The following is a 13,786-nucleotide window of genomic DNA, read 5'->3' as shown; positions in this document are numbered from 1 at the left end:
AGCCCCTGTGTCTGTACAGGCATGTGTTTGTGTCAGCCCCTGTGTCTGTACAGGCATGTGTTTGTGTGTGCAAGAGGGCGTTTGACACGATGTGTCTGTTGTTTCCCTATAGCCTGGGTCATGTGAGCGATCACTCGCAGATGATGAGAACTACAGTGCTGAGAACCTCCGTCGCATCGCCCGCAGTCTGAGTGGCACAGTCATAGGGGGACGACCTGAACACCTCGCCCCCTCCCGCAGCTTTGTGAGTCTCACACACACACACACACACACAAACACACACACACACACACTAGTGTTAAGCGATTAACTGAAATGTCTTCTTTTTTTCAAATTAAATAACTGACAGAGGGTGGTTCAATTACTTGAAGTCACTCTGGATAAGAGTGTCTGCTAAATGACTAAAATGTAATGTAAATAAATCAAATTTAGTTTTTTTTTGTGAGCTGAATGCGTCGTTTCTCTGGAGAGAAATCATATCAAGCACGAGAGACATCAAATAAAGAATGAACTGTGGGACGCCGTAGGGAGTTGAAGATTCAATAGGCAAATATTCAACCTAGTTCAGTGCAGAAAACGAGGTAATTAACTACAATGACCAGAATCCATTGCACCTCGTCTTCCCGGCCCCACACAGAGAGGAACGTAAACCAACACAGTGACGAGAGGGAAAGACACTGTGACTCGAGGTAGCTCTACCCGATTGATAGTTGGAGCAGTCTTGAAACCTACTATAAGAGTGATTTTGTCAGACAGCTCTTCAGCTTGGGCAGCTGTGGCAACCCAATGATCACGGCTATCCTTTTCGAGCCAACTAGCTAAATAGTATGACTAGTTGGGGAGCACAAAGATAACGTTAGATGGCTGTCTGGCTGCTACTGCCTGACAGCCAGACAACCATCTAATCTAATCACAACTGATATATTTGATTTAAGTAATGTTCTTCGTGGTAAGCAGTAATGGGCAGTCACTGCCATCATGGGGCTCTTATTCATTGTTTTATTCTGTGTTAGAGACAATGGAATGTTTTAAATGTTTGGCTTTGGAATTTCAAATGCAAATCTCCATAAACAATTTCATGGTCATATTTTCATAATACATTTAATGTAAAAAATAAAATAAAAGTGTTTTAACCTAAATAAAAAAACAAAATGACTTTAAAAAAACACATCGCTCAGCCCTAACACTCACACACACACACACACACACACACACACACACACACACACACACACACACACACACACACACACACACACACACACACACACACACACACACACTGTGCATATGACACACACACACACACACACACACACACACACACACACACACACACACACACACACACACACACAAACAAACATACACACTGTACATACGTTATACACACAAGCAAACAAGCAGCCTTACACGCAAGCCTCAGTTCCTGACTGGGGAATGCCACAGCTGTCACTCCCACTCAGAGCTGCCTGAGTTAGCTTTGGCGAGCACATCATTACATCATCATGTACCATCAGCGTACCTTATCATCATCACACCTCCCTCCCAGTGGATATGATTGTTTCATACTGTCATACCTCCATCTGGTGTTCACATAATGTAACTGTCGCGCTGCAGCCTCTAGTGGTGTGATCTTCACTCAGCAAAATGCCAGAGGCGGAATCTATAAATTATTCATAAATCATTCAGGTAATCCATTAAGCTTTTAACCTTGTGTTCAGCTTACATTCTTTGGTTGAAAAACAAAGACCAGCGCTATATATGGTACTGTAGCATTATATGAATAGATGGTGAGGTTTGTGTTGCCATTAAAATCCTGACCATCTTGTTTTCGTTTTGTTTTCATTTGTGGGTCAGCCGTTCCTTGTCAACCTGTTTTTTTAACTCATCTGTCTTCCTCTCATCCTCCCTCTCCTCTCCTTTCTGCCTCTCAACTGCTGGGTATTCTCACCTTGTGGTGGACCTCTCTCTCTCTCTCTCTCTCTCTCTCTGTCTCTCTCTGTCTCTGTCTCTGTCTCTCCCTCTCCCTCCCTCTCTCTCCCTCTCCCTCTCCCTCTCCCTCTCCCTCTCCCTCCCCTCCCTCTCCCTCTCCCCTCTCCCTCCCTCTCTCTCTCCCCTCTCCCTCTCCTCTCTCTCTCTCTCCCTCTCCCTCCCTCTCCTCTCTCTCTCTCCTCTCCCTCTCCCTCCCTCTCTCTCTCTCTCTCCCTCTCCCTCCCTCTCTCTCTCTCTCTCTCTCTCCCTCCCTCTCTCTCTCTCTCTCTCTCTCTCTCTCTCTCTCTCTCTCTCTCTCTCTGTCTCTCTCTGTCTCTCTCAAACTGAACCTCGTTCTTTTTTCTTTAATAATAATAAAAAGGAGCCCCCAGTTACCAGGATGCCAAAGCATGCGGACCCCCGAGTCACCGCACGTCACTCTAGCACGTCCTCCCTGCACCTCCCTCCCTCCTCCACCCACCTCTCTCCACCCGAACCCCAACACCAATACGTCCACAACAACCACCACTACAGCCCCCCAGCACTGTCCCAGCACCCCCCTCAGCAGGCAGCGCGGCCCCCCTCCTCGGGGCCCTATCTGGGACGCTCAGGTAACCGTCAGCCCCCTCCACCTCCAGTCATCAAACCACAGCACCATCCTGGCCCTATCAGAAGTGGATCACGTCACACTCTCACTGTCTGTTGTTCCTTTTGTTTTCTCTGTATGTCTGGTCACACTGCATGGTTTAGATTCAACGCCAGCGGGAGCAGAATCTCTTTCTGGGTATCCCAGATTGTTCAGTCAATTCTCACATTGAAACTTCATTGGGTGGAAGGATGTTTGACATAATCTTTACATGTGTATCACAAACCATTTTTGAGAAAATCATGATGAAGGTGGCCATTGTAGTCCCATTTTAGACATATACATGTCTACTGTGAGACATAATGATCTGTTAATCGTACGTGATACAGACAACATCGTGGTGTCATTATACTACCTATAGTGTTCTCTAATATATGGAGTATGTCTAGATTATAAAATATGCATTTTCACATAACTTTATTCAACAGAAAAAAAAATATGAATAGAAATATCTCAAAACGACCCTTTTGGAATGAAAATTTGACAGGAACAAATTCACAGAACTCTTTGATTGTACAGTGTGTTTCCCACTGTGCCTGTACTGGAATAACTAGTTCTCTGCTGTGTTCTAACAATGATCTGCCCCCACAGGAGATCACCAGAAGGGAGACCAGTTTCTGGCTGTGTTTGACGGGGGTGAAGCTTTCTCCCGTGAAAACTACCACAGTGTTGCACTGAGCTACGGCACACTACCGCGGGCACCTCGCAGGGCACCTCCATCTGGGTCCTCCTCTCTCCCCCAGCCCAGGGAAGGACCCAGCCCCGGCCCTGGCCCTGGGTACTACAGCCACCCAGACACGGGTTACGCCACCCTCTCCCACCCCCGCCGTTCTGCGCCCCCTAGAGGCACCATAAACGGCTACAGGCAGCCTCCTCAACCCAGCAGGATCAACGCAATCCTACCCACCCGCCTACCTCCCCAGCACCACCCAGCCTACCACCAGCTGTCCAACGAGACCTCCACCCAACCCCTCCGCCTGGACGTACCTCCGGATGTTGACTGGAGGACTCCCGACTACAGGATGGTACCACCGTCCATGCCCATGCGGGACCCCCACCCCCTCCATCAGTCCACCCAGAAGCCTGACCAACCTCGAATGAGGGCCTCGTCCCATTGCCCCGGTAGTGCCCCACTTTGTTCCATGTGCCAACAGCTGCCCACCGAGCCCTCCTGCCACTACTGCCAGTCTTGTGGGGCCTATATGGCCCGCTTCCGGCCTGCCAGCTGATCCAGCTTACCGTCACCCTACAAACAGACCCAGTTCACTCCCAACACACACCCCCTCTTTCTCTCTCTGTCTCCTTTCTGTCTCTGTTCCCTGTTGGGCTGTAGAAGTCGGACTCTAGTCCTGAGTGTTAGGGAGACTAACAGCAATCTTGGGGAACGTTGTTCTAGCAGATTGTGGCCCTTTCGCTTCCCATCAATTACTGTCTAAAGTATAACCCCACCCCAAACCTCTTTAAATAGACAGGCCAACCACTATCTGGTCCTTAACCTAGTCTATTTCTATAGAGTTTATGTTTAGCCTCATCTAAGGTTGTTTAAAGATGGTGTGATCCAGAGCGATGCCAACAACATTGGAAAGTGAGTCCAGGCTGGGTAGAAGTGGGGTTGTGAAAGCCTTGCTTGCACTGAGTGTCCACTGAGGTGGATGGCGAGAGGCATTGTGCTTCTTGGAGTTTAGGACACCCCTCATTCCCCCAATGACACATCAGCACCAACACAGCTGGAGGTTTAGGGGTTCCACTGATGTTCCCAGGGGTCACAATTAAAACCCATGCTTTGAAGAAGCCTGTTGCAGACAAAGACTGAAGACGGACGTTGAGTTAACGGGGTGGGGAGTTTGTTGTTGTTGTCCGTCATGAATTATTGTTTAACAGGTATTAGACAGTGAAGTGGATGCATCATAAGGCTGCTTCCTCACACCAACCCTTCCCTGTCTGGATAGCAAGAGACAACACCTTCTTCTCTCCTCTCCTCATTGTGTACTGACACTAAAACAGACCCTCTGAGCGTTCAGATTTATTTACTTACTGTACTACTGTATTTATCATTTTTAGGGTGCTCTGGGTAAGTAGTGTTTAGATTGTCAAACTAATCTTTCAGCCTAACCTGTATATACTCTGCCATAGACCTGCTGTACTTTGCATTGTATCAACTAGCTAGCACTGTCTGGTGATTAGAGCCCTCTTGTAGAACGGGTGTGTGTCTCTCAGTTAGAGAGGGCTAAGGACCCTAGACTTTTCTCTTGAGGCTTTCCACGGCCCTGTAGCTATGCACGGTTGTTCAGCAGATCTATGACCGCCGGAATCACTCGGCTTAGAGTACGTTATAAAGTAATAATGAGATTTTCTTAGTGCAGTGAATTTACCTAACTGCGTTAAAACAAGTTTAGTTCACTTCAGAAGTGTTGAGATAGTTTTATCTGTTGCTGTTTTATTTATCTTGACATTTCTCCCATTGTTACGGGAGGTGCTCAATGTTATTAACCTATTTTTGTACTTTAAAGACTTGGGATATTTAGAGGATGGTGATCTGGAGGGCTAAGGAAGTAGAGAGGTTCAGACTCGTAGAGAGAATGTAGTGACAGTGTACTTTACAGAGAACACGCTGTGTCAATTCAATGGCTTTCAGCAAATCGTACTTGTTGAATCTTGAACGTTAGATCCATTTACATTTTTTCTTGATGTTTTGTCTTCGTGATGCGCCAACACCGGGGATGGCTAATTAGTTCCTAATTGAAATCTCAACCCAAATATTACTAAGACGCTGATTTATACAGTAGCTCTGGAATACAACAAAAGACAAATTTGTCTCGTTTTTGAGGCAGATTTTTAGATCTGATGATGTAAACTTATGGATCATTAGAGCCCCAATTACAGTGAAGTCGCTTTTTTGGCTTGGGAGGAAAAGCGAGCTACAGCCTTACAAAATACACTTACGTTATCTACAATCTGAAATGGAGGAAATTACTAAATGATGTTTTGTTGCTTTCTACAATATTGCTGATTTTGTTTTGGAATATTTGTACAGGTATTTTTCTACACTGTAGATATGACCGAGGGAATATGTAGAGAATGGAGCTTAATGAAGGAAGTTGAGTGTCTTAAGATAAAACAATTGCTAAAATCATATGGTAAAATAAAGAATTTAGGATGCTCAACTGCAGTGCAATTCACCGGGTGCGAGTGGTGTTCTCCTTCTTTGGGGAAAACAGTCTCTGAAACAGAAATGTAATTGGATTGTTGCAGATGTAAAACACTTAACCAAAGAGTGCCACTTTAGTGAGTCATTTTGATGAAAAGGAATTAATAATCCTTAGTTTGTGTACATTATGCAACACTCCCCCCTCGTGGATTGACAGTAGAAGAGCAGGTGACAGGTGTCCATTTTATTTTATTTAACATGCTAATAAACAGATACTGCGACAGCTGAACAGTGTAAATTTGTGTACAGATAATGATATCCTTGGAACTTAAATGTTAAGAGGGTGTGTTTTCTTGGTAATATAAAGGAAGGGTTGACAGATTTCCATTTTGGACTTAGTTTGTAAATGCTGTGCTAGCAGATGGAACTTGTATTTTTGCAATAAAGTTGTTACAAAGTGCTCCAAACAGGAGCAGAGTATGAAGATTGTCTGTTTCTGTGTGACTATGCTATACTATGCTATGTTGTAGGCTACAACTAGGGCCCAGCATTTTTCCATGTCAGATCATGTGATCAGGAAAAGCTCCTGACTCTTAAGATGCTCTATAGCCCCCATACTCAACTGGCTGACCACGATCAATACGGACCGTATTGGAACCGTCTGGTTTCGACCCCATATCACATAAACACACATAAGACAAGCAGAAATGTGTAGAAAAAAATGTAGAATTGCGGGAAATTAGCTTTAAAACCCCACAATTTTCACTCCACCAACAAGAGGGGTGTGAACAGTTTGGGGTTGCATGGGCTGCGAGGTGGGGCTTCATTACTACACGATAAATGACAATATCCATCCGGAAATGTGTGTGACAGAGCCTTCTCAAATAGTAACCGTGCTCTATAGGTTAGTCACTCACTGACCTTAGTCCGTGTAAAGATTATATGACACTTCTGCTTGTGGCCAGTAAGGCTGAGAATGACTACAACAACGTCCTGCTCCCTCCTTTAGTAAAAACAAAGCGCCCCAACTTGAGAATTTGGACAAATGTCAAAAGAAAGAACAGTTAACTTAGTGCTTGCTGACTTTTAACCTCAAATGGCGGTGTGTGAATACCAGTGTTTGCACATGAGAATGCCTTTGTGTGTGTATCTGTCAGGGAGAGAAACTTTTAATCTCCATGTGCAGCTCTTTCTCAGCCAGCCTTCAGACTGCAGGGCCTTGAATGAAGCACACAGAATATAATACACCCCGGGAGGCGCAGAGGGAGGGAGGACTATGAAAATATAACTTAATGCTGTTTATATCCTCCCGCTGAAACTAACCCTGTTGGGTGAGGACAGTTTATACTATACACTGCAGTCTACAGTATGGTCACGGTCACAGCTGGAGTAGCTGTTTCCACTTCATTGGGTTTGCAGGATTTCATTCCAGCTTAGCTCTAAACCTGATTTAACGAATCAGCCATTCATGGGCTGTGCTCAGAAGGATGAAAAGTTCAGAACATTCCAGATAGAAATGAGGTGACACCATTACCTTTTCTCCAAAGGGTAATCCACACAGCATATTTCTATATAAACGCTTTGTAACCTTGCGTCCTCCGTCCGTCCTGAATAAGCTCATGCTCTTGAATGTAGATCAAAGTTATGTGGAACCAGGCATGTTAGAGCTGAGCTGGAACACATGTCTGCATAGTGCACACAGCTGTCAGGACTGCCCTTCTCTGCTCCAGTGGGTAATATACAGGGATTTTCCTGTTTAGGCCAGTTAAGATGATCTCTTTGTAGACACTCTGATGAGATATTCTGTTGTGCTAATTCTGTTAGTGACCCATAGAGTGTGTCCAGTATATTACCTCTGCTCAGAGGCAAAACCATAGTGTGCCTAAAAAAAGAGCTATCTAAAACCTAAAACGGTTCAGAAATGTTGTGAAATAGCACAGTTACAAATAGAAATCTAACTGGATGGACATCAGAAATAGAGGAAGGACTAAAAACAAACAGAATATAACTATTGTACAATAGATTGTGTCTTTAAAATGTGTATAAACTGAAGGTAGAAGCCTAAGTGTTATTGATTATTAGTTTACTCCAATTGGGGGAGGGGTGGGAGGGTTTGTGGGGAATAATAAAGGTATATTCTAAAAAAAGTATGTATATATGTATAGGTATGTGTATGTATTTATATATATGAATGTTTATGTATGCATATATATATATGGGTATGTACGTGTATGTAAGTATGTATATATATATTTACCCAACAAAATATATGGGGGATTGGAAATGATGCAGCAAATTACATTGATGGAAGCAACAATCTATCCACAATATTAAGCTGATCCACCCCTAAAAGAAAAGAAAAACACTTCTTCAGCAGTCCCCATAGTAGAACCCTTTGAAGAACCCTTTTTGGTTCCAGGTAGAAAGAACCCTTTTTGGTTCCAGGTAGAAAGAACCCTTTTTGGTTCCAGGTAGAAAGAACCCTTTTGGTTTCCATGTAAAAAAATAATTATACAGAGGGTTCTACATGGAACCCAAAAAGAGTTCTATCTGGAACCAAAAAGTGTTCTCCTATGGGACAGGCGAAGAACCCTTTTTTTCCCAAGGGTGTAGATACAGACCGAACCACATATGGCTAATTATGTGGTTGTATTCTGTGATACTCTAAGTCAGTTTTAGTGAAGGGTTGTCATCATTATTGTAACATCTTCTTCATCTGATGAGGAGTATGAAAGATCGGACCAAAACGCAGCGTGGTAAGTGTCCATTTTAATGAAATATAACAGAACACTGAATACAAAATAACCAAAGTGAAACAATGAACATCGAAACAGTTCTGTATGGTGAAACACAGACACAGAAAACATCTAAAACAAATTAAGTGGGTGTCTTAGACACAGAAAACAGCCCTCCAAATGAAAGTGAATAGCCTCCATTATCAGGGCCAATGCTTATCATACAACTATAATAACTAGAGCCCAGACTTTCACCTAGCCAGATCACATGGTATCATACTGTAAATATTATGCATGCGGGTCAGTGAGGCCAGAGGACTTGCCTAATGCCTGTTATAGAAGGAGAGCATCTCCACTGGGCTTCAATAATGGAATCAGGTTGCATTAACTCTGCATGCTAAACACTTCTCACCCTCCCATTCTTCATTTCGTTACATCTGACAGGCCGTCAGTGTGTCATGCAAAGTAATGACTGTGTCCCCATGTGTGATATGAACAATGAAATAACAATGAACTGACTGAAATGGGTGCATGGATGCAACCTGGAGGCTTTAGGTGTGTGTCCTTCTATACAGACTGCAGTGCCCCTTCATGTCAACCTGGAGATGCTGCAATCTCAACCAGAAGACCGCCTGTGGGTCTCAAATCCTCTGCACCCAGTTTTTTCTAAACTTTCTGAGCGGAAATCGTAACATTGGTTATTCCAAAACTTTGAATGTGATAATTCGTATTAGGTTTCAGATTTGGTCGTCCGATATGACTTGTAAAGACCATTTTATAATTGAGATAACATTACAGAAATGCAAAAGCCCAGAATAAGACTGAGCAGGAAAGCCATGGCATGAAGGAATCTCCTGAAATCAACTCCCCTTCAGGGCCAAGTTTTTTTAAAGGTTTAAACTGGATAAGAATGATCCGGATTCTGTAATCCCCTGTTTTGCAATAGATTACGTTAAATTGACTGCTGTTTAGGTACAATATGTAGTCAATTGTTATATTGAGAAGTGTCAAATATATCTACTTTCTTACAAGTGATTAGCAGGCTCTATTATTTTATTTTATTTTAGTTACCTTTATTCATGTAGTTTACTCATCTCTGTTTCATTGACAGTGTAGAATTAGTAACATGACCAGTCCAGTAGATGGCAAGGATAGGCCTATTCAAAGCATTGAAAATACATATTCTGTGATCTTGATATTGTGGTATCTGGATCAGTATGATCCTATCCGATCCTTTTCTGAAAAACTGCAGTCAATCTAACGTAATGAACCTCCCCATCGTCGTAACACAGAAATTGAATCCCAACCTTTGAGTTTTGAAAAACGTCTTCATGAATAATAGGCTACCTTCAATAAATTGAAATGACTTTGTCAGAAAATAACATTGAAGAGAACATTTCCAGGGCAGAATATTTCAAAAGAAACTAAATGTATGTGATGATGTGGCCGGTAAGATTTTTCGTCTTGGTGTAGCAGTGGACTAAATACCAAAATATATTTTTTGTGTGGATCCCTTTAAATTAAAACAAAGTGTTACCTGAGTATTTATAAGGAAAGATGATTCAAAATCATGACTTGACAAGTGTGATATAACTTGGTGGGAGGAGCGCATCAACAGTGGTGTAAAGTACTTCAGTAAAAAGTACTACTTAAGTATTTTTTGGGGGTATCTGTACTTTACTTTACTATTTATATTTTTGACTACTTTTACTTTTACACTACATTTCTAAAGAAAATATTGTACTTTTTACCCACTACATTTTTCCTGATACCCAAAACTACTCATTACATGTTAAATGCTTAGCAGGACAGTAAAATGCTGAAGAAGAGGACACCTGGTCATCCCTACTGCCTCTGATCTGTCAGACTCACTAAACACAAATGCATATTTTGTAAATGATGTCTGAGTGTTAGAGTGTGACCCTGGCTACATTTAAAAAACAAGAAAATGGTGCAGACTGCTTTGCTTAATATAAGGAATTAGAAATTATTTATACTTTTACTTTTGATACTTAAGTATATTTGCAACCAAATACTTTTAGACTTTCACTGGGTGACTTTCACTTTTACTTGAGTAACTTTCTATTAAGGTATCTATCCTTTTACTCAAGTATGAGAATTGGGTACTTTGTCCACCACCAAGGTGTGTGACTCTGAGAATCACCTTTTTTTCTATTGTCCTTTAAGAAAGAAAGAAAGAAAGAAAGAAAACCTTTAAGAAAATAAATTGTAGAAATGGGTGGGGTTTAGCCATAATTTTGGCTTTGTGGCTGTGTTAATTAGTGATGACCGTAGTGACCAGCAGACATCAAATGTGTTGTCAGAGGTTTGATTAAGGTCGTGACCTGTCATTATTCTAACTGTGAAAGCAGAGTTGGCCTGAGTTGACTCAAAATGGACATCTCTCCAATTTGAACTGAACTGAATTTGATTGTGCATGCCATGAAAGCTTTTATTTATTTTGTTTATTTAATTGGGCTAATGAGTGGCGCAGCGGTCTAAGGCACTGTATCTCAGAGCTAGAGGTGTCACTACAGTCCCTGGTTCAAATCCAGGCTGTATCACATCCGGCTGTGATTGGGAGTCCCGTAGGGGTGGCGCACAATTGGCCCAGCGTTGCCCGATTTAGGCCGTCATTGAGAGACACCCCAGAGATCTGGTTTCTAGGCTGCTCTCCTTGTGCGGGTGAAAGCTGAACTCTTAGGGTCATACAAGTTCTGTTTTAGGTGGGGGATATGGTTTGATATACATTGGGCAAACATTTCCTAATTCATATCTGTGCTTCACTTTATATTATAATGGCATAATAATATCATAATAAAGTTGGATTTAACCAATTGAACCCTCATTGACACTTAATGACACATAACAAAATGTAGAAAAGGAAGTGATGATGATGGTTGGACAAGACAATGAATAAAGAAAACTGATTAAGTAGAGGAATAGCAGGGAAGACAAATGCCAGGGTCATCTGTAGGAGGACACTGAGACTCCATTGCCGACTTGTGATTTTGGCCCAACTGTGTGTTACCTGTCGTTACGAGTGCGACGTAGGAGATGAGAAGCAGGTACAGGGAGTGAAGGTTTATTAGCTGACTGACATGAAATGGAACAGGAACAGCGTCTGGACAGGAACACATAACAAACACAATACGGAACAATGCGGACACAGGGAACACAACCAAGGAACAGACAGATATACAGGAGGTAATCAACAAAGTGAAGGAGTCCAGGTGAGTGCAGGTGAGTCCAATGAGCGTAGCTGTGCGTAATGTTGGTAACAGGTGTGTATGATGACAGGTAGCCTGGCGCCCCCGAGCGCCAGGGAGGAGGAGCAGGTGTGCCACTGTGCTCAGTAAATAAACTCCATCCAAGTTATTTATTTCCTCTAAATGTGACAGCCAGGCTCCTATTGCGAAACAGCAAAGGCTTCAATTGCAAAACAGAAATATATAAGAGCCTACTGCATGTGATAAATCTAGGTCACCGCCTCGTTCACAACAAGCTTATACCAGTTTTGCAAGGAAACATCAACACGGATCATCTCACATTATCTAACTTGGCACACACTCATTTATAAACCACCTTTTCTTCTCTTCCGCAGGTTAAGTCCATTGCACATATTTGTTGAGGCCACTGAAGTATATCATTAAAGTTGAGGCCCCTGAAGTATATCATTAAAGTTGAGGCCCCTGAAGTATATCATTAAAGTTGAGGCCCCTGAAGTATATCATTGAAGTTGAGGCCCCTGAAGTATATCATTAAAGTTGAGGCCCCTGAAGTATATCATTAAAGTTGAGGCCCCTGAAGTATATCATTGAAGTTGAGGCCCCTGAAGTATATCATTAAAGTTGAGGCCCCTGAAGTATATCATTGAAGTTGAGGCCCCTGGGTTGAGGCCACTGAAGTATATCATTAAAGTTGAGGCCCCTGAAGTATATCATTAAAGTTGAGGCCCCTGAAGTATATCATTAAAGTTGAGGCCCCTGTGCTATTTTACGGGGGAAGTGGGTGTCTTACAAGTTTTGGGGAGTGATCAACTTGTTCTTTCATAATCTGTATTTAGTATAAATAGTTTCTCTGCAAGCGTTTCTCTCAGAGTGGATGCATCTGGAGTGAGCTGGTATAAATTACACACATTCAGCATAATGTAAGTAGAAATGATAGTTGCTTTGATAAGGTTTGCTTGTTTTGTGATGTGTTAAGTATTTAAAAGAAGAGAGATTTTTATAGAAATGCACATGTGCAATAACATTGTTTACAAACTGTCTTTTAAAGTATTACAATTTATTGCAAGAGTGGTGTGCACTTTAGGTTTTTAATGTGATGACACTGACTATTTGTGTGTACTTCAGGGTTTATCTTGCTGGGTCGGTTGGCTTGCTGCTCATCTTGACTGCTGACGCTAGAGTTGGCTAAGGAAGGTACACTTCTGCTATTTCCTCTCACATCATAACCACACAACTCAGAAATCATACGCTGTTTACATATTGAATCAACGCTGGCCGTGTGAAATCAAATGCTATTGTTCCTTATTGATTTGTTTCCCACTGACCCCTGTATAGGAACTCCTCTGAGTCTAGCTTCTGTACCGAGACAAAGGAATGTCTGCTCTGTGATCTGGTTTGCAAGAATGATGATTATGAGGGGAGTCGATTGTAAAGCACAAATGAATGGTGCATAGCAGCTAAAAATACGTCAGGAGTTTGTTTCTCCACCTTTTTTTCTTTTACACGTTTAGTTTTAGGTCAGGGTTGCAGAGACAATACAATAGCATTTTCATCACAATAAAACTTGATCATAACGTTCCATACAATTGTGAGAAGAAAAAAATATACGTGCCGGCATGCGTAAAAACAGGAGCTTCCTCCTACCCAGCTACCAAGCTTCCTCCTACCCAGCTACCAAGCTTCCCCCTACCCAGCTACCAAGCTTCCTCCTACCCAGCTACCAAGCTTCCTTCTACCCAGCTACCAAGCTTCCCCCTACCCAGCTACCAAGCTTCCCCCTACCCAGCTACCAAGCTTCCCCTACCCAGCTACCAAGCTTCCCCCTACCCAGCTACCAAGCTTCCCCTACCCAGCTACCAACCTTCCCCCACACCCTCCACCCATGGACTGCACCTTCCCCCACACCCTCCCCCTGGACTGCCCCTTCCCCCGCACCCTCCACCCATTGACTGCCCCTTCCCCCACACCCTCCACCCATGGACTGCCCCTTCCCCCACACCCTCCACCCATGGACTGCCCCTTCCCCCACACTCCACCCATGGACTGCCCCTTC

At 43.0% G+C, this 13,786-nt stretch overlaps 1 protein-coding gene across 5 annotated transcripts in view; it reads left to right on the top strand.

Annotated features, from left to right (window-relative positions):
• The window catches only part of usp54a (ubiquitin specific peptidase 54a), a 107,533-nt gene extending 101,281 nt beyond the window's left edge, over positions 1-6,252 (top strand). For 4 of the 5 annotated variants that reach the window (XM_042323527.1, XM_042323524.1, XM_042323526.1 and 1 more), the window contains 3 exons: positions 113-244; positions 2,357-2,585; positions 3,212-6,252. In XM_042323527.1, the coding sequence (XP_042179461.1) occupies positions 113-244; positions 2,357-2,585; positions 3,212-3,849 (999 nt within the window). In that variant the 3' untranslated portion in view covers positions 3,850-6,252. The remainder of the gene's footprint in view (positions 1-112; positions 245-2,356; positions 2,586-3,211) is intronic. The other variant, XM_042323528.1, reaches the window with a different exon arrangement.
• Positions 6,253-13,786: the final 7,534 nt, after the last annotated feature.

The sequence above is a fragment of the Oncorhynchus tshawytscha genome, linkage group LG06 (genome assembly GCF_018296145.1).
Source record: "Oncorhynchus tshawytscha isolate Ot180627B linkage group LG06, Otsh_v2.0, whole genome shotgun sequence".
Lineage (NCBI taxonomy): Eukaryota > Metazoa > Chordata > Actinopteri > Salmoniformes > Salmonidae > Oncorhynchus > Oncorhynchus tshawytscha.
Note: the sequence above shows the minus strand (reverse complement) of the source record. Positions and strands in the feature narration are given on the sequence as shown.